This window comes from Pagrus pagrus, assembly GCF_965226575.1.
Source record: "Pagrus pagrus genome assembly, chromosome: 9".
Classification (NCBI taxonomy): Eukaryota; Metazoa; Chordata; class Actinopteri; order Spariformes; family Sparidae; genus Pagrus; species Pagrus pagrus.
The window spans coordinates 387,398-406,854 of NC_140193.1; the positions used below are offsets into that span (position 1 = coordinate 387,398).

The 19,457-nt window shown below is 45.6% G+C and overlaps 1 protein-coding gene across 2 annotated transcripts; it reads right to left on the bottom strand.

Moving 5' to 3' along the window:
• Window positions 1–447: 447 nt before the first annotated feature.
• On the bottom strand, window positions 448–19,457 carry LOC311263111 (integral membrane protein 2B-like). 2 transcript variants are annotated; one of them, XM_084363005.1, is made up of 7 exons: window positions 19,238–19,457; window positions 7,488–7,658; window positions 6,180–6,248; window positions 5,591–5,740; window positions 5,013–5,123; window positions 4,109–4,259; window positions 448–1,207 (listed from the first exon to the last, which is right to left on the bottom strand). In XM_084363005.1, exons 1-7 carry the CDS (start codon window positions 19,319–19,321, stop codon window positions 1,119–1,121), a joined length of 825 nt encoding a protein of 274 aa, XP_084219131.1. In that variant the 5' UTR covers window positions 19,322–19,457; the 3' UTR covers window positions 448–1,118. The 2 variants fall into 2 exon arrangements, with proteins under 2 accessions (XP_084219131.1, XP_084219132.1); XM_084363006.1 differs by having other exon boundaries at window positions 7,527–7,658; window positions 19,238–19,455.

Consider the following 19,457-nt stretch of genomic DNA (forward strand, 5'->3'; position numbering starts at 1 on the left):
GATACATTCATGTAAAAAGACGACTGTTGCTGCTTCATGTTCATTTGTCAGTGACTGTGTCACAGCTGAGCAGCTGCAGCGAACGTTTCACTTTAAAGTGCTGAGGAGCCGTTAGCTCAGTAATTAGCGCAGGTAACACACAACAGAGGCTGTGACCTCGCTGCAGCGGCTCAGGGCTCCAGTCCGACCTGCGTCTCCCCCTCTCATCCCTCCCGTCACTTCTGCATCCCATCAATAGAAGTCATACATTTAAAAGAAACACGGTGGCGCTGGTCGGGTCACTAACGCCTGCAGGATTCATCTGGTGGAGACCCTGAATGAAAGTTAACCCACTGGTGGAGCCCACAGTGTCAGACTGACGGTCATCCCCGGAGCTACACCGCTAGCGCTGCTAACAGTGTTTCCTTCAGGACTGTGGAGTTAATGAATGTTTGAGGCTCAGACACATTGTTGTTTTTGTTTGTTTATTGTGTTGGTCTGGTCATATCTTCAAAGAGATTATATACACAAATTAGTACAAGAAGAGGAGTTATCCAAAAAATGACACATTCAAAGACCCTCGAGGAAAAGACGTTAAGACAAGAGTGTGGTCCTGTGAGCTCTGCTCCGTTTGTCCTTTGTGTCCAACTTGGTTTAAAGCTAATGGAGAGCAGCTGCCGTCCACACTCGTATCTTAAGATCCCGCTCAGCTCAGAAACATCAGGCGCAGTGTTACAAGCTACAGCAGACACGATACAAAAACAAGTCTCCCTGGACTGATGAGTTTAAAGTGGTACAAAAGTCGTCTTTCTCCTGAAATCTGAGAGTAAGGCAAACTACATCTTCCCTTGTCTAAGAAAATAAATGCTCAGCTATAGTTGCAGTTATTACTGTGATTAAAATAATTTACTTTAAGCTAATTATTTATGAAAAGATTCCAAGAAAACCCCGAACAGAGAAGTGGAAAAATACACAGACTTTCTTTATTTCACAATCACTGAATATTCAGCAAACAGCTTCACATTTCACTCGTCTCACTCACTCAAACTACCTGAAGTAAAGGACAGGAAACAGACTGAGGGTTAACACGTCTCACTGCACGCCAGAGACTTGAGGAGCAGCTGTGAGGACGACGTCTCTTAAGGCTCACAGATCAGCGTCTCCACCACCACCCTGCTCCCGAAGTGACGGATCTTGTGGCAGTTCAGAGCTTCACGCTTCTGCATACCTGCAGGACGACAGGACAGACAGCAGAGAGACATCAGAGACACCAGAGAGACAGCAGAGACATCAGAGACACCAGAGAGACAGCAGAGACATCAGAGAGACAGCAGAGACACCAGAGACATCAGAGAGACAGCAGAGAGACATCAGAGACACCAGAGAGACAGCAGAGACATCAGAGACACCAGAGAGACACCAGAGACATCAGAGAGACACCAGAGTCACAGCAGAGAGACAGCAGAGACATCAGAGACATCAGAGAGACACCAGAGTCACAGCAGAGAGACATCAGAGAGACACCAGAGACACCAGAGAGACAGCAGAGACACCAGAGAGACACCAGAGAGACACCAGAGACACCAGAGACACCAGAGAGACACCAGAGACACCAGAGAGACAGCAGAGACATCAGAGAGACAGCAGAGACACCAGAGACATCAGAGAGACATCAGAGAGACAGCAGAGAGACATCAGAGACACCAGAGAGACAGCAGAGACACCAGAGAGACAGCAGAGACACCAGAGACACCAGAGAGACATCAGAGACACCAGAGAGACAGCAGAGACATCAGAGAGACAGCAGAGACACCAGAGACATCAGAGAGACAGCAGAGAGACATCAGAGACACCAGAGAGACAGCAGAGACATCAGAGAGACAGCAGAGACACCAGAGACATCAGAGAGACAGCAGAGAGACAGCAGAGAGACACCAGAGAGACAGCAGAGACACCAGAGAGACACAAGAGACACCAGAGAGACACAAGAGACATCAGAGAGACAGCAGAGACACCAGAGAGACAGCAGAGACAGCAGAGACACCAGAGACATCAGAGAGACAGCAGAGACACCAGAGAGACACAAGAGAAATCAGAGAGACAGCAGAGACAGCAGAGACACCAGAGACATCAGAGAGACAGCAGAGAGACACCAGAGAGATAGCAGAGACACCAGAGAGACACAAGAGACACCAGAGAGACACAAGAGACATCAGAGAGACAGCAGAGACAGCAGAGACACCAGAGACATCAGAGAGACATCAGAGAGACACCAGAGAGACATCAGAGAGACACCAGAGACACCAGAGACATCAGAGACATCAGAGAGACACCAGAGACATCAGAGACACCAGAGAGACACCAGAGACATCAGAGAGACACCAGAGTCACAGCAGAGAGACAGCAGAGACATCAGAGACATCAGAGAGACACCAGAGACATCAGAGACACCAGAGAGACACCAGAGACACCAGAGACAGCAGAGACACCAGAGAGACAGCAGAGAGACAGCAGAGACACCAGAGAGACAGCAGAGAGACATCAGAGACACCAGAGAGACATCAGAGAGACACCAGAGACACCAGAGAGACAGCAGAGACACCAGAGAGACAGCAGAGAGACACCAGAGAGACACCAGAGACACCAGAGACAGCAGAGAGACAGCAGAGACACCAGAGAGACACCAGAGAGACAGCAGAGAGACATCAGAGAGACATCAGAGAAATCAGAGAGACATCAGAGACACCAGAGAGACAGCAGAGAGACATCAGAGACACCAGAGAGACATCAGAGAGACACAAGAGAAATCAGAGAGACACAAGAGAAATCAGAGAGACAGCAGAGACAGCAGAGACACCAGAGAGACAGCAGAGACACCAGAGAGACACCAGAGACACCAGAGAGACATCAGAGATATCAGAGACACCAGAGAGACAGCAGAGACACCAGAGAGAAATCAGAGAGACACCAGAGACACCAGAGACACCAGAGAGAAATCAGAGAGACACCAGAGAGACAGCAGAGACACCAGAGAGAAATCAGAGAGACACCAGAGACACCAGAGACACCAGAGACATCAGAGATATCAGAGAGACAGCAGAGACACCAGAGAGACACCAGAGACACCAGAGACACCAGAGAGAAATCAGAGAGACACCAGAGAGACAGCAGAGACACCAGAGAGAAATCAGAGAGACACCAGAGACACCAGAGACACCAGAGACATCAGAGATATCAGAGAGACAGCAGAGACACCAGAGAGACACCAGAGACACCAGAGACACCAGAGAGAAATCAGAGAGACACCAGAGAGACAGCAGAGACACCAGAGAGAAATCAGAGAGACACCAGAGACACCAGAGACACCAGAGACATCAGAGATATCAGAGAGACAGCAGAGACACCAGAGAGACATCAGAGACACCAGAGACACCAGCGTGGGTTAACCAGCTGACTTCAGAGAGGAAACACTTCAGGAACACAAAGAGGAGCTCAGGTAACAACATCTGTCCTGACTGATCTGATCACAGGTGGACAGCTTAGTACAGGTGAGAGTGTCCCCAAGACACACTGAGGACACATCTGAGATCAGTTTCAACTAATACAACCATTGAAGCAGTCAGCTCAACATCACCAGACTCCCTTAACAAATGTGTCAGTTTAGTGAGTTGTTGAGTTGGAGACACTTTATAAACTGTGTGAAACTCTGTCTCTGACTGATTCTCACTGATTTGTTCCTTCTTGTAAATTCAGCAAATGTTCTGCATGAACTTCTTTCTGTCTTTGAGTAGAAACATGGAGTCTGTTTGTCTCAGTGATGGACGGGTGTGTTTCAGACAGAGCAGGAAGTGACATCACATCACAGGTAAATGCTGCTGTGACCTGACGGACTGAGAGCTGAACACTGATCAGATCCCTGAGGACAGATGTTAATACCAGGTGTGAACAGGGTTTTGCATTCACAGGTGAGTTCCTGTTCAGTGTGAGCTGCCACACAAACACACATGCTGACTGGCTGTTTGTGGTCATTAAACTCAGATGGTTTATTTTGTCCCGTTCAGTCTGAATCCAGCTCACATGGACACATGTTGTAATGTAAATAATGTAAATGAAGGAGTCTGTGCCGTACCCAGGACCCTGTCTCTGCGCTGCAGCTTGTAGGTGTCTTTGCCACGGCACAGGTTGTAGATGAAGTATCCGAGCTGGTCCACGTGCTCCAGGCGCTCGGTCACGATCATCTCCTCGTGGATCAGGTAGGACTGAGGCAGGTATGTGCCGGCCTGGAGAGAGAGGAACACAGGAACACGTCAGGCATCAGATAATTAGAATAATGAATCCTAATCCTTTAATAACGACTCATTCAGACTCCTCAGGCTCAGTGTGCCAGATAACAAAGTCCCGTCTGATGTTTAACTAACTGCTTGTTCTCATTTGTTTTTCTAATTGTCTTGCTGTGGTTTTATATGAAGATAATTTAACAATGATCTCTTTTATGAATCTTTGTTGACAGATGAGTCTGAACTGAAATAAACTATCTGTGTTCTTTAGTCTCATAGTTGTTGGGTTCTCATGAGTCAGTCTGTGGTCAGTTTCTCTTCACCACAGGAGCCCGTCGACTGCAAACTGACACCAGAACCGTCTTCTGATTCATCCCAACATCTGCAACAATCAGTTTAACCAGCAAGCGGTTCTGGTGACGGCTGCTGTCTCCTCTCCATGTGTCAAAGGGACACGGAGTCGTTCTGAGGCTGACATTTATTCACTTACATTCTCTGAAACTACATCCAGCAGCTAGTTAGCTTAGCATAAAGACTGGAAACAGCTGCCTGGCTGTGTCCTATGGTCCTCCCTGCCAACAGTGAATACAATACTGAACCATTCCTATAAATGTCCACAGCAGGAGCTACAAGAACCAAAGCAAACGATTTGAAGTGTGATCATATTGATCAATAAAGACTCAATTAACTTCCTGTGAAGTTTGTTTGTCAGGAGATTTTAAATGTGAAACATTAATCGGAGAAGTCGTTTGTTACCTTGACGTTGACGAGCAGCTCCAGGAAGTCTCTGGGAGGCATGACGATGGAGGTGTTGAGCGGGATGACGTAGCACTTGTTCAGACTCAGGTCCAGGTAGGCTGTCAGCTTCTGAGACACGGCAACAACACAACGCACTTTAACTTTTGTCTTTCTGAAAACATAAATATCTTTAATTCTGTGTTCATTTACTGAGCGCAGGGTTTTATTAGAGACAGGCTTTTAATTGTTGCTCCATGTTTACCTGTTGTATTGAAACACATTGCTTCCATCAGAACAACAGAGTCGGACTCACATATTCACCAGTTACTTCACATTTCTGTGAAGAGCTGCAGTAGATTTCACATTAAAAGTCTTTCATCCTGCCTGTTACTGGTATGCTTTTAATGTGGAGAATCCACAGGAAGTGTTGAGTTTCTCTGACAGCTGTCGTTATATGAGAAGTCCTCTCATCCCCTCTTATTAAGATGCTGTATTTATATTACAATAAATCTATTGATCGGTCAGCTCATTATTGATTCCGACAGGAAACAGCTGAGCGTCTGTGATGTCAGTCTGGGGGCGGAGCTTGGTCTCACCCTCTGGAAGTCGTGGACGATGTCGGCGGGGTCTCCGTCGTCAAACTCGGGCACGGGGACGTTAATGAGCTCGACCTGCTCGCTCTCCAGCACCTGGATCCTCTCCTCCAGCTGACGCAGGTGGAACTGGTTGGGCAGCTCCACCTCCACCTGCAGACCAGTTCAGTCAGTTAACCACTAGTCAGGCGCGATCAGTGTCTGAACTTCATGTCTGAACTCAACACGGATTAAAGACACTGCAGAGATGGGAATGTAATAAGAGACCAAAGTGATGTTTGTCTGACGAACAATCCAACTTATCAATGAATCAGCTCATCGTTGTGTTTTGTGAACTGGCACATTGAGTATCAGCTGCCAACACTGTGATGTGGAAGAAAAAACATGGCGGCTAAAAACAGAACAGTTGGAAAATGGCTGATGCAAACAAAGTGTGAGGAGTCTAACTTGATAAAAACACAGATGGAGAAGCAGTGGTGTGTTCAGTGACTCCTCAATCAATCAGTGTTATTGATTATTGATGAAGAGATGGTAACTCTCTGAAACCTGCTGTGTGTGAATCAAGTGTCAGTGTTGTTGTTCATCATCGTACCTCCTCTTCCTCCCGGATCATGAAGTCCTCCTCACGGTAGTTCACCCCGCACACAAAAACATGGCCCTCCTGCAGGGAACCAGGAGAGAACCAGGAGGGAACCAGGAGAAAACCAGGAGGGAACCAGGAGGGAACCAGGAGAGAACCAGGAGGGAACCAGGAGGCAACCAGGAGGGAACCGGGAGGCAACCAGGAGGGAACCAGGAGGGAACCAGGAGGGAACCAGGAGGGGACCAGGAGAAAACCATGAGGGAACCAGGAGGCAACCGGGAGAGAACCAGAAGGAACATGGGGAGAGAACCAGGAGGGAACAGGGAGGGGAGCGAGATTAAAAAGGAGGGAACAGCACACAAAATGAGAAAGGAGATAAAACTAGTTAGAGCCTGTTTCATTACAATAGATAAGGATGCATTTTAATGTGTAATAATAATAATAATATTAATAATATTAATATAATAATAATAATAATACACAACCTGCTTCACACAGGAAAACATACAGAATACAATTCAATAAAATCGGAGCAGAAACAAACAATGACAGAAGAAAACAGTCAGTAAGTTGGATGGGACGGGTCAGTGGACCATCAGGGTCTCTGAGGTTCTGGCCTCTCTACACCTCGGGTTCTTACGTACAGTACAGGCAGCCTGTTACTGGGTCACACTGGGTTCGTCACAAACACAAACTGTCAGCTGACGATGTTTTAGTTTGAGAACCTCCACAATAAAAGCCTTCCTGTCATGAAGAACACTGACAGCAGCTCTACTTCATGTATCTGTTTTCTGTTACTGATCTCTAGTCTGTATAAACATGATGTCACTGAATGTCTCATTTTGTCTGAACAGTCAGCAGCCAGCTCTCCTGTGTTACCTGTACAGGTAGGAACATGAGTACAGCTCTCAGCAGTCTGCCTGCTCCAACATGTCAGCTCTCATTTTATCCTGAACCTGTGATTTATATTTCAGATGTTCGCACTCTGTTACTGCCGACTGTGAGAGCTGGAGCTAAACCAGCTGAAGCGTTCATGACTTTATTAACGTTCTCGTGGTCTTTATGGTTTGTTAAGTGAAAACAAGTAGAACTGTTTTTGAATGGTCTCAGAGGGAGAGACGAGGTTTACTTTCATGTTTTATTTCACTGTATTTGTTCTGTACATGACTTCCTGTGCACCCTGTGCTGAGGTGTCTCCTGAAGACTTCAGCTGGTTTTTAACTGGCTAACTCCTCCTGGGTCGCCTACGTGAAGCCCTCAGGTCTTTAAACGCCTTCACGGTTTCCTTTAATATTTAATCATCGTCGGACACGTTACCTCTCCGTCCTCCCAGCCCTGTTGGGGCTGTCTGCTCACCTCCAGGATGTAGTAGCGGTACAGGTACGCTCCTCCAACCACCACTCCAGACAGCATGAGGGCCAGACCCAGGCACATGCACCAGCACCAGGCCCGGGACTGCTGACGCACCGGCAGAGCCGCCTCCGCATCCTGAAGACAGAAGAAGAAGAAGAAGCTGTGAGGATGGTCGTTGATTCAGGGATCAGAGAGATCGTCAAGAGGTTTTTTCTGATCTTTGCCACTTTTGTCCACAGGGGGCACCAGAGTCAACACAATGAAAGTTGCTGGTTGCAGCTTTAAGTATTTTATGTCACTGACATGGAAACATTGTGTGTGTGTGTGTGTGTGTGTGTGTGTGTGTGTGTGTGTGTGTGTGTGTGTGTGTGTGTGTGTGTGTGTGTGCGTGTGCGTGTCCAGGAGGATAAATAAAGAAGAACAAGTCTGGACTCGTCTGCTGATGAGAACTTGGTCTCAAACTGAATCATTAACGTGAAGTCTGGTTCTTTAACGAGCGTCACAAGTGTATAACGATGTTAAAGCTGAAGACACAAACACAACAACACACTTCACTTCTGCTCTTTGACTTTGTTTTGTTCAGAACGACTCAGTGTTACAGACGACATCTCCTCTAATGAAAAACAAACTGTCTCTCTGCTGCTGTCAGACTCGCCACATTTAAAGAGTGCAACCAGAGTAATCAACTACTTCACTGTGTAACTGATGGTCAAATTTACTGTTCTGTCACTTCTCCAATAATACATTCATCACTAAAGTAAGAAACAGTGACGACACAGAGTTCACTTTCAATGAGAAAATATGGAAACAGAAATGTGCAATTTGTATATTTGTTATTACTAGTTGGATAATCAATTATTCAACCATTATCAGGCCGAGGAGCAGCACTGGGGCCACCTTAACTCAATCAATGTAAAATCACTGTGGAGAGCATCAGGACCACCCAGTGACCTTCTCCACCTGTGACGATGTTGTCTTATATCTTTATGAAGTTATTTGGGGTTTCTGCTCCAGCTTTTCTAACCCTGTACACTGATATGTTAATAATAATGGTTGATAATGATGATATTCTTTGGGGAGGACAGACAAAAACTGCCATCAAGTACACGCACCACATGAAAACATGTGTTTAACAGGAAACTGTCCTGTTGAACCATCAGAAGAAAAGATCATCTGCTTCCTTGATTAAAGTCAAAGTACAATCCTGCAGACATAAGAACGTAATGTGAGAGCTTAACTACGACTCCCACAATGCATTTTGATATAAAATATCCAATCACAGAAGTTTAAATTCTATTGATTGATTCATGAGGGAGGAGGCTTCCTTCATGTACCAGCGGCTTCACTCCACGTCGCCACAGCTGACGATTTCTGACTTTATGTTGGTTTTTATCTTCCGTTTTCCCACAATGCTTCACTTCATGACAGGCTTCCTGCTCTTGTTCCTGTGTGGTCAAATGAACGGTCCACAAACTGAAAGTATATGCCATCACTTCTGTTCTCATCAAAAACACTTCTCGCACACTATCATGAACCTGGACGGCTCCATGATCGTCATGTAAAACACCTGCAGATACAACACAGAACACAATAATAATATATTCAGATAAAGCAGTAAAAAAAGAAAAGCACTCCTCAGGTTTCAGTCGGTTACAGGAGGAAGTGGGCTGTTTCTGACCTCGCCTCACTTTACTGAAAAACTCAAACCCACTGTTGTGGAAGTGTTTTCTGAGAAAGAGGAGGAACGTTCTGAAAAGAGGAACCACAGAACGACTGTTAGAGACTAAACTGTGAGAACAAAGAGGAAGTGAAGTGTGTACAAAGAGAAACGAGCTGAGGGAGCAGCTAACAGTCCAGCTAACAGTCCTGCTGATGGACATTAAAGAGACGTGTCCTCAGGCTTTTGTCCTTCAGGTTGTCTCTGCTGAGTCCAGGTTTGTTCCAGTCACTCACACAGCTGAAGACTTCCAGGAGAGAAAAGAGGAAGTGAAGGTGAAACGACAGGAGAAGAAGAAGAAGAGGATGTTTCCAGACGACTCAGGAGAGTATTAAACAGGTCACTGTGGCCCGAGTCCGGTCTGTCAGGCAGGACGTGGACAGACAAAGTTTAAGGTGTTAAACATGTTCAGGACGACTGATCCGAACTCTACACGAGTCCGTTTGTCCATGAGACCCAATAAAAAGAGCCAGTCAGGTTTTAATCCCGTACAGGCTGCAAAGACCATCCTCACGAATGAAGACTTTTTTTCTTACTCAAACTATTTATCGATTATCACGATAGTTGTCGACTAACTGATAACTAAATGTTAAATGTAATCAGTTACTAACTGACCAACAGGACAGTTTATCTCATCATCACCACACTGCAGCGCCTCCAATGCTTCATGCTAGCACCACCTTCTCGCTGTGGGCCTCCATCTTACTGATCATCAACAGGTGAACAGGTGAGGCTGAACTACCTCACCTGCTCTGTCTCACTGTGGTCGTCCTCGACTGAAGCTCTGCTTCATGTTTCACAACTAGACTCAGAGACAAGAACCAACAGGTTCACACCGACATGTCACAACACACACACACACACACACACACACACACACACATACACACACACACACACACACACACACACACACAGCAGGAACTCAATGTTCAGGTGGTTATTATGGAGAACATTTCCAGGTGATGAAGCAGCTGATCGTCACCTCACCTGATCTAACTGATCCACTCCTTCACGTTTTCTTCAGATCCACTCATTGATTAATCAACGTGATCGTCTCTGCCTGACTTGATGATTTGAGGACTAGAATCATTTTCTTATTGATGGAGAGTGTGTGTGTGTGTGTGTGTGTGTGTGTGTGTGTGTCATCACATTAAGTCAGCCACAACAAACCAACATATCCAAGTGGATGAGGTTCTGGTGGATCCTCACATGGTTTGTGTTTGTCTGGATGATCAGAATCAACATCCTGGTTGTTTATTATATTTCTGATCAGCTGATGTGAACCAACAATCAGCAGCAGACACGCTGACAGCAGAGCAGCTGATCCACACAGGTTCAGGTTCACAACATGACGTCACACACAGGCCACCAAGTGACACTGAGCACCAGACAGGTGTGTATCAGACAGGTGTGTATCAGACAGGTGTGTATCAGTGTTCAGGACAGAGTTTAGTTTCAGTGTGAAACTTCATCCTCAGCTCTGTGAAGGCAGCAAAGCCTCCGACACAACCGACACGCTCGGTTTTACCGGCACATTTCTGTATTAAAGGAACAGTTCACCCACAAAGTAAACTCAGTCACCGCTCGACCATCACCTCGTGCTAGCACTGTTTAACCCTTATTTATTATTTGTAAATAAAAATACACTGCCCACACTGTGGATAATTACACTGTTCATATTGTAAATATTATGTTTATACGAGTCTCTTTTTATTTTATTGTGATATTCCTGACCGTTAGCTGCTGTAACAAAGGAATTTCCCCATTTGCGGGACAAATAAAGGAAATCTGAGGATTTCAGTAAAATAATAGTTTAGTATAAAATAAGATAAAGTTCCCTCAGCGTGAGTCTGAGTCAATAAAGACTGAAGTTTTGGGTGAACTGTTTTCTTTTAAGGACGACATCACACAACAAACTTCTGGTTCCTCTGATTTACAACACAGTCAAACCTCATGTAGACAACAACAACAACTACACAACCACTGCACAACAACTACACAACCACCTGAGATCAATATTATTAATATGAACTAAAAATAACTGACAGAACTCATCAAGTAATCAGACCGGTATTATCTTGATTACACTATTGAACTGTTCAGTCCCTAATCTGTCAGGTCTGCTCTCAGAGGGTGGAGGTGGAGGGTGGAGGTGGTGTTTAGGTGGAGGATGTGTGTCTGGCTGTTAATCCTCCTCCTTGTAGAGTTTTATCGGTCGGCTCTCAGCAGGAGGCAGCTAAAGCTCAGAGGATGAGTCTCAATCTGACCGATTAACTGTAATCCTGTCCAACAGTCTGAGAGGACGCAGAGAGACCAGAGACCAGGACAGGAGCTCAGCTGTAATCTGATTACTCCATGTATCTGAAGATACAAACTGATGTAGTTTATATGAAACAAACTGAAGTCAGTGACGTCACTGAGCTGATGTATGTACATCAGCTGCTGACAGTGAGAGGCTGTCAGACACACAACTCAACTGTACTGTCATTAATAAACTCGGTATGTTCTCCGTCCTCCTGTTGGTTAATAAACTCGTTATGTCCTCTGTCCTCCAGTTGGTTAATAAACTCGTTATGTCCTCCGTCCTCCTGTTGGTTAATAAACTCGTTATGTCCTCTGTCCTCCTGTTGGTTAATAAACTCGGTATGTTCTCCGTCCTCCTGTTGGTTAATAAACTCGGTATGTCCTCTGTCCTCCTGTTGGTTAATAAACTCGGTATGTTCTCCGTCCTCCTGTTGGTTAATAAACTCGGTATGTTCTCCGTCCTCCTGTTGGTTAATAAACTCGTTATGTTCTCCGTCCTCCTGTTGGTTAATAAACTCGTTATGTCCTCTGTCCTCCTGTTGGGCTGTAAAATGACTCAACATCTTCCTCACACACAACAAGACGTCTACAGACTGACCATCAGTCCACTGACACATCAAATAAAGACGAGAACAACGTTCTCACAGTTGAGAACTGGACCGTGAGGATGCTCAGGACTTTGGGCCGACTGTGATTAATTAATTGTTTCAGCTCTAATCTAAACCCAGAACAGACATAGTTTCTACACCAGGCCGACGTGAGCTGGGGAGTGAGAAAAACATAAGCAATAATTATCGACATGGAGAAAAACAGAGCTGACATTGTGATGTACGTGCTCTGGACTGAAGACTGATTCTGCTTCGACTCCATGACGTCTGTATGAGACTCAGACAGACTGATCCAACCTGTCATCAGGACACACGATCCACACAGACTCACACCAACTACAGCAACACACGTCTGAGTGTCAGTTCACCGTCAGCATGTTTCCATGAAGACCTTCAGTGGAGCTGCAGTCACGGCTCGATCAGGTCATAGTCTCAGTATACAACCACCAGGAGAGAGTCCACCGACTCCACCACAGCAGAACCGTTCTGAACCGTTTCAGCTCATTGCTACTGGACCCTCATCCGTCGACGTCAGCGATAACACCACACACCAAACAAGTTACAAAGTCAACAGGCTGCACAGCCAACAGTGAAAACATGGATGAACATCGGCGCTGTACATAATATATTGTATTAATAGTCGTCGTCTTCTCTTGTTTTCCCGGCATCCAGCTCAGGATTTATGACATGATGACTCCCGGGTCAGTGGCTGTTGGATGACCGTGGTGCATGTGCAGAACGCTGAGGCCAGTTCAGGTCCGACTGACACGTATGAAAGAGTCAATGGATTCCAACCACAGCATCTGGAGCGTTCGTCCACTTTGAGAAGTTTGATCTAGTGCGATTCAGTCGGACACAAAACTCCTGACATCATGTAAATGAGCTGAGTGATGACAGCTGACAATCATTTACACTGTTGATTCATCTGTTCAGCATTTTCTCCATTAATCCATTAGTTGTCTGGTCTCATCTCATCTCATTCTCCTGGACGGGTCGCGGGGTGTTGCCGCTTTATCCCCCCTTTCGGGGGGTTGCGGGGCTACTGGGGCCAAATCCAGCTCTCACAGGGCGAAGGCCAGGGTTAGGGTTAGGGTTATTATTAAATAATAAATTATTAACCCCTGGACGAGTCGCCAGCTCATCGCAGGGCCCGCTGATGGCAGAGGCTGCCTCGCAAGGTGCCAGCTACACATCAGGAGCAGTTTAGGGGTCCAGCTTCTTGCTCAAGGATGCTTCGGCATGTAGCTCGGTTCCGCCCAGGGGAGCCGGGGTCTGAACCAGCGACGTTCTGGTTACCCACTGAGCTACAGCCGCCCCGTTAGTTGTTTGGTCTGTTACATTAAACAAAATGGTTTTCTATCAGTGGATTAATATAATGTAATATTAAAGAGCTGATGTGTTTGCAGACAGTCTTCATGTATAAACACAGACGGACATGTTGTGCTCTCAGTCACAGCAGAGCTCTGTTAAAACTTCCTTCCTGTTTCTGCCTCAGTCAGCAAGTCAGACCACTTCCTGTTTCACTCAAACCACTTTACAGTTGCACTTCACTGACTCAGTTGTTAACAACATGTTCACCGTCACGGACTCTTCATTTATACAGTCACTGAGTGATAAACACCAGACTGGCTCAGTTCAGCTTCACACACGTGATGAGCTTTACTTTATATTATATGATATTTAAAAACAAAAACGTCACTTTGACTTGTGATTAGATGAACGATGTACACATGAAGATCAGGTAACGTGTCATGACTGGTGCTGCTGTGGACCAATCAGGCTCCAGTACTGTGAGAACGTCATCATCACAGTCAAACATGATGAAGCAGTTTGTCGTCTGAGTCCAGTGTGTTGTTCTGATATTAGTGTCTTTACAATAACACAATAATAAATATGAGCACATCTAACAAAGTGTTGAACATCTTCAGGGACTTCAGGAAGATGTTCAACTGAAACAGCTGCAGTTCAGTGAACACTGACCTTTAATGAGCAACATTTACACCTGGTGGCTCACCTGCAGCCTGACGAGGCTTCAGTACAGCAGGGTGATGCGTTCATGCACCAACAGCACCTGAAGGCTCACCTGCAGCCTGACGAGGCTTCAGTACAGCACGGTGATGCGTTCATGCACCAACAGCACCTGAAGGCTCACCTGCAGCCTGACGAGGCTTCAGTACAGCACGGTGATGCGTTCATGCACCAACAGCACCTGAAGGCTCACCTGCAGCCTGACGAGGCTTCAGTACAGCCCGGTGATGCGTTCATGCACGAACAGCACCTGAAGGCTCACCTGCAGCCTGACGAGGCTTCAGTACAGCAGGGTGATGCGTTCATGCACGAACAGCACCTGAAGGCTCACCTGCAGCCTGACGAGGCTTCAGTACAGCACGGTGATGCGTTCATGCACCAACAGCACCTGAAGGCTCACCTGCAGCCTGACGAGGCTTCAGTACAGCAGGGTGATGCGTTCATGCACCAACAGCACCTGAAGGCTCACCTGCAGCCTGACGAGGCTTCAGTACAGCCCGGTGATGCGTTCATGCACGAACAGCACCTGAAGGCTCACCTGCAGCCTGACGAGGCTTCAGTACAGCACGGTGATGCGTTCATGCACCAACAGCACCTGAAGGCTCACCTGCAGCCTGACGAGGCTTCAGTACAGCCCGGTGATGCGTTCATGCACGAACAGCACCTGAAGGCTCACCTGCAGCCTGACGAGGCTTCAGTACAGCACGGTGATGCGTTCATGCACCAACAGCACCTGAAGGCTCACCTGCAGCCTGACGAGGCTTCAGTACAGCCCGGTGATGCGTTCATGCACGAACAGCACCTGAAGGCTCACCTGCAGCCTGACGAGGCTTCAGTACAGCAGGGTGATGCGTTCATGCACCAACAGCACCTGAAGGCTCACCTGCAGCCTGACGAGGCTTCAGTACAGCAGGGTGATGCGTTCATGCACCAACAGCACCTGAAGGCTCACCTGCAGCCTGACGAGGCTTCAGTACAGCACGGTGATGCGTTCATGCACCAACAGCACCTGAAGGCTCACCTGCAGCCTGACGAGGCTTCAGTACAGCTCAGCTCAGGTGTTCTCTGTGTTCACCTGAGGCCCAGCTGTCTGTGGCTTAATTTCACTGTTTTCTCTATGGAGTTCTGCACAGGAAACCGGTCAGGCCCAATGACTTGAGTCAGCACACACAGACATCAGTGTGATAAACATCTATTTTATATTCTGATGAAACTATTGATAAATAAAGTTACTAGACTAATCAAGTGTAAATCAGTTTAATTGATTTATATGAGACATTTGACACTAAACTATTGATCATATGATGGTGAATATAAATCTACACTAAACTGTGAAAGCTGTTAATGTTGAGAAATGACAGCAGCTGACGAATCAGAGCTTGTTACTGACTGAATGTGATGAAATATGAATTTCATCCAGCACACTGAACATTAAACCACATTATGAGCTTCAGGCTGACCACAGCTCACTCAGTTTATTCCTGTAGAGGCTAAACGGAGCTGCAGACATGATTAGACCGAGTGCTGAGCCTGATCTATTTTCTCTGACTGTAATCATCTCACAGCGAGGCTTTACATCACTGCTTCACCTCTGTGAACACACACAGGCCGGAGACGATGGAGCAGGTTCATTAACGATGTTTCTCCTCAGTCGTCACATCAAACTGTTCTTAAACTGTTCGTCCTGCGTGATGAACCTGATGACTGTCTGCAGGCTGCAGGTCCGAGAGACAACGTCCAACTGAACACAAACACAAACGCAGAGAAATTTGAGGTCGGCAGCTAAAACCACTGAGTTCAGGCTGATTAACACTGAGATCAGGAAGGAAAGAAAAACTGAGAGCGGAAACGGTCGGTCTTCAATCATCACGTCCACCGACACTAAAATTATATAACGCTTATTATCAGGTCACTTCCCGGTCCAGCTCCTCACAGGAGGATCTGCTGCTGTTTGTCTCAGGACAGAAGAAGTGAAGACGTCACCTGCTGATTTCTGACAGTTTATAGACTCAACATGTGTTTACAATAAAACGTCGAGGAGATGAAACTTTCCTGAACTGTAACTTTCCTCTTTATCAGGCTGTCAGTGACCGAACCAGCTGACTGCATCACGCTGCTAAACCCACCACCAGCACCTGCACAGGCCGAGGCTCAGGTGACATCATCATCATCCTCCTCATCACCATCACCATCATCATCATCATCAGCCTGAGACGAGACGAGATGAACCAGCTGACTGCTGAAACAGTGTGGAAGTGTTTCTTCAGTTTCACGACTTCAGATCAGTTTTCTGTGAGTGCACGTGAAGAAGTGAACGTCGGAGAGAACTGTGTGTTTCCTGACACACACCGCTCATTATCTTCTTCTTGTTTCTATACAAGATGTTTCACACCTTCACCTTTAACCTTTGTTTCCTGATGACACTGTTGCACCATATTAAATAACCTGTGGATGATTTGAGCCGTCGTGACGTTTATAGAAACATTTCATCTGCTGCAGAAACATGAGTAAATGCTGCTGTGAAGACGTGACTCAGTAACTATACAAAGTTATACAGCTGCTTCAGATGGAACAATATTTTACAAACCTTCAGAAAACGTTCGTCATGGCTCCAGGCGGCAGCCATTTTGTCACATCTCAGGGGACAGAGTGACGACATGTTGTAACTCAGGTCACTTCAGACACCAGGAGCAGAAGTCAACAAGCTGTGATGGACTCAGCTGTCACTCTCACAGTTCATATAACCATTATTATTATTATCATTAATATGATCATATAGTGTAAAGTCAGTCTGGAGCCTGTTTGTAGGACCTACAACTGATCAGCAGGTCTGGACTCCATCTTACAGACGTATGAGGACTTTACAGAGCAGACGGAGGAGCTCCACCAGCTCCACCAGCTCCACCAGCTCCAGGAAAGTCCCTGGTTACAGTGTGGATATGAGGGCAGAGTGCTGTCTGCAGACACTTCAGTCCTCCAGGAGGAAACAATTAGGAGCTGATTATCAAGATAAGAGTCAGACTGAAACTGACTCCTCCTCCTCCTCCTCCACCTCCTCCTCCTCCTCCTCCACCTCCTCCTCCTCCTCCTCCTCCTCCACCACACAGAACACTGAACAGTCTGAAACCAGCAGCACAGATATTCATCTTCATCACATACAGAGTGTCTGTCACACACTTCTTCTTCTACAGCCTCAGATAGCAGACGAGGTTTTGCACCAAATATAAACTTCATCAGACAGAATATTAATGATTCATGACGTCATCCTGTTAATTTAACATACACTTACACACACACACACACGAACCATCATCTCCACGTTGTTTCTTTTGTTTTGAATCAAAACGTTTCCACACAACTAATTTAACTCCATGTGAGCCAGCAGCTCACAGCTGATCACCATCACCGTGAGGATCCTCACGGCGACGCTGGGGAGGACCTGTGAGGACACTTCACCACATCAATTCATCCCGACTGTTTCTGTCTCACGTCTCTTTGCTGTGATGGACAGCTGTCTCTTTGTAAAGGACCCAGATTAAATAATAATCACAGTTTACATGTTTTAAAGCAGCTTTGTGTTAAATGCAGATGAGACACAGCAGCTCAGAGACAACATGAAACCCAACAGGACAAAGACAGAGAAGTGACTTCATGTCTCAGAGGAGACAAATCAATTGTTCAGCCAATCAGGTGAAAGATGTTTTTTCTCTGCACCAAAACATTATTTTCATGTAAACGTTCCATCTAATTTAACTCAGCTGAGTGTAAAGAGTCACATTTACCTCAGGCTGAGTTTTAATGTGAATAAATGAAATAAGTGAAACATGATGTGGGTCACAGATAATCAGCTGCGTCTCGTGACTGATACAGATCACATAACCAATAATTTCACTCTTTTATGCTTTAAATATAAACATTATTATTATTATATTTTAAACACGTTCAGGAGCTGTAAAATAAGCAGAGCGCGTGAGACAAACAGCCTCCTGTGTCTCACCATGCAGAGCTGCACTGACAGATGTTCATCATTCATCAATCATCGATCGACGGATCACTGCTGAGAATTTAACCGATTACAAACGTCTTCATCGACAATCAGACGTCGAAGAAAGAATCAAAGCTATTTCAGTTATTTTTAGTATAAAAAATACAAAATTACATTTTATATTAAATGATATTTTACATTTGAGATATTTAGTAGATTCGATACAGGGTTGATTTTGGACGTCCACAATTAAAATGATGTCATTATGTTGTGTGTTTAATTATCGCTCAGGTAACGAACAGTTCATGTTTATAATAACCTTCAGTTTGTATGGAAGAACTGATCAATCGCATCTGCTCTGTGTTTAAATCAATAATCTGACTCCACTACCTCTCAGATATTATGAGTCTATATTAACTTAATTTAGTCAGACTAAGTTATTTAGTTTATTCACACTGACTCAACACAGAGGAAAACTTGACCTTTGACTTCTGGTAACACGGCGTTTTATAGTGATCGATTACTGACTGATTACTGACTGATTATTGGTTGAGTGTGAGGGTTTGATAGTGACAGAGCCTCCAGCTTCGTGTGGGATCTGTGACGTCACACTGAGTACATGACATCAGATTGACAGATTGACTGGAGACTACAAACAAAGATCGTTTAACTGCGATCAGACGCTGACACCCAAACTGAACTACAAACTGGGAGTAAAATTAAAAAAAACAGAAGCAAAAGTACAAAAACACATCAGAAATGTTCAAATAAATGTTAAAGGACATATTCAAGTGTTTAAATATGAAGTTTATCAGATTAAATCCACATTAATCCTCCTGAGGACGAAACAAACCCACGAATTATATAATTTAACGTTTCCAAAACACGTTAAAACTCCTCAGCCTGAACGTTAAAGTGACTTCTGCTCCAGTGAGTCTGACACCAGGCACAGCAGACACGAACAGTTGAAGTTAAACCGCATTACAGGAACATGAGCACCTTAAAACAAACTGCGTGATCTCTCCGAGCTCAAGCTAACCGTTAGCTCCGTTAGCCATTTTCTACTCACTTTGTCCTCCTCGGTAAGAAGAGTTTCCGCGTCCTTTTTCACATCTTTCTGTCCCAGGGCCGAGTTAAAAGACACCTTCACCATCCTGGAAGAGACGCTGACAAACTGCAAACTGCGAAAAACACGAAGAAAAGTCCGTAAAAACGACGAAAACAGAGAGAAATCGCTCCGAAGTTCAGTGTTCGCACTTCTCTCCGGCCAAGTCTGATCTGTTGTGATA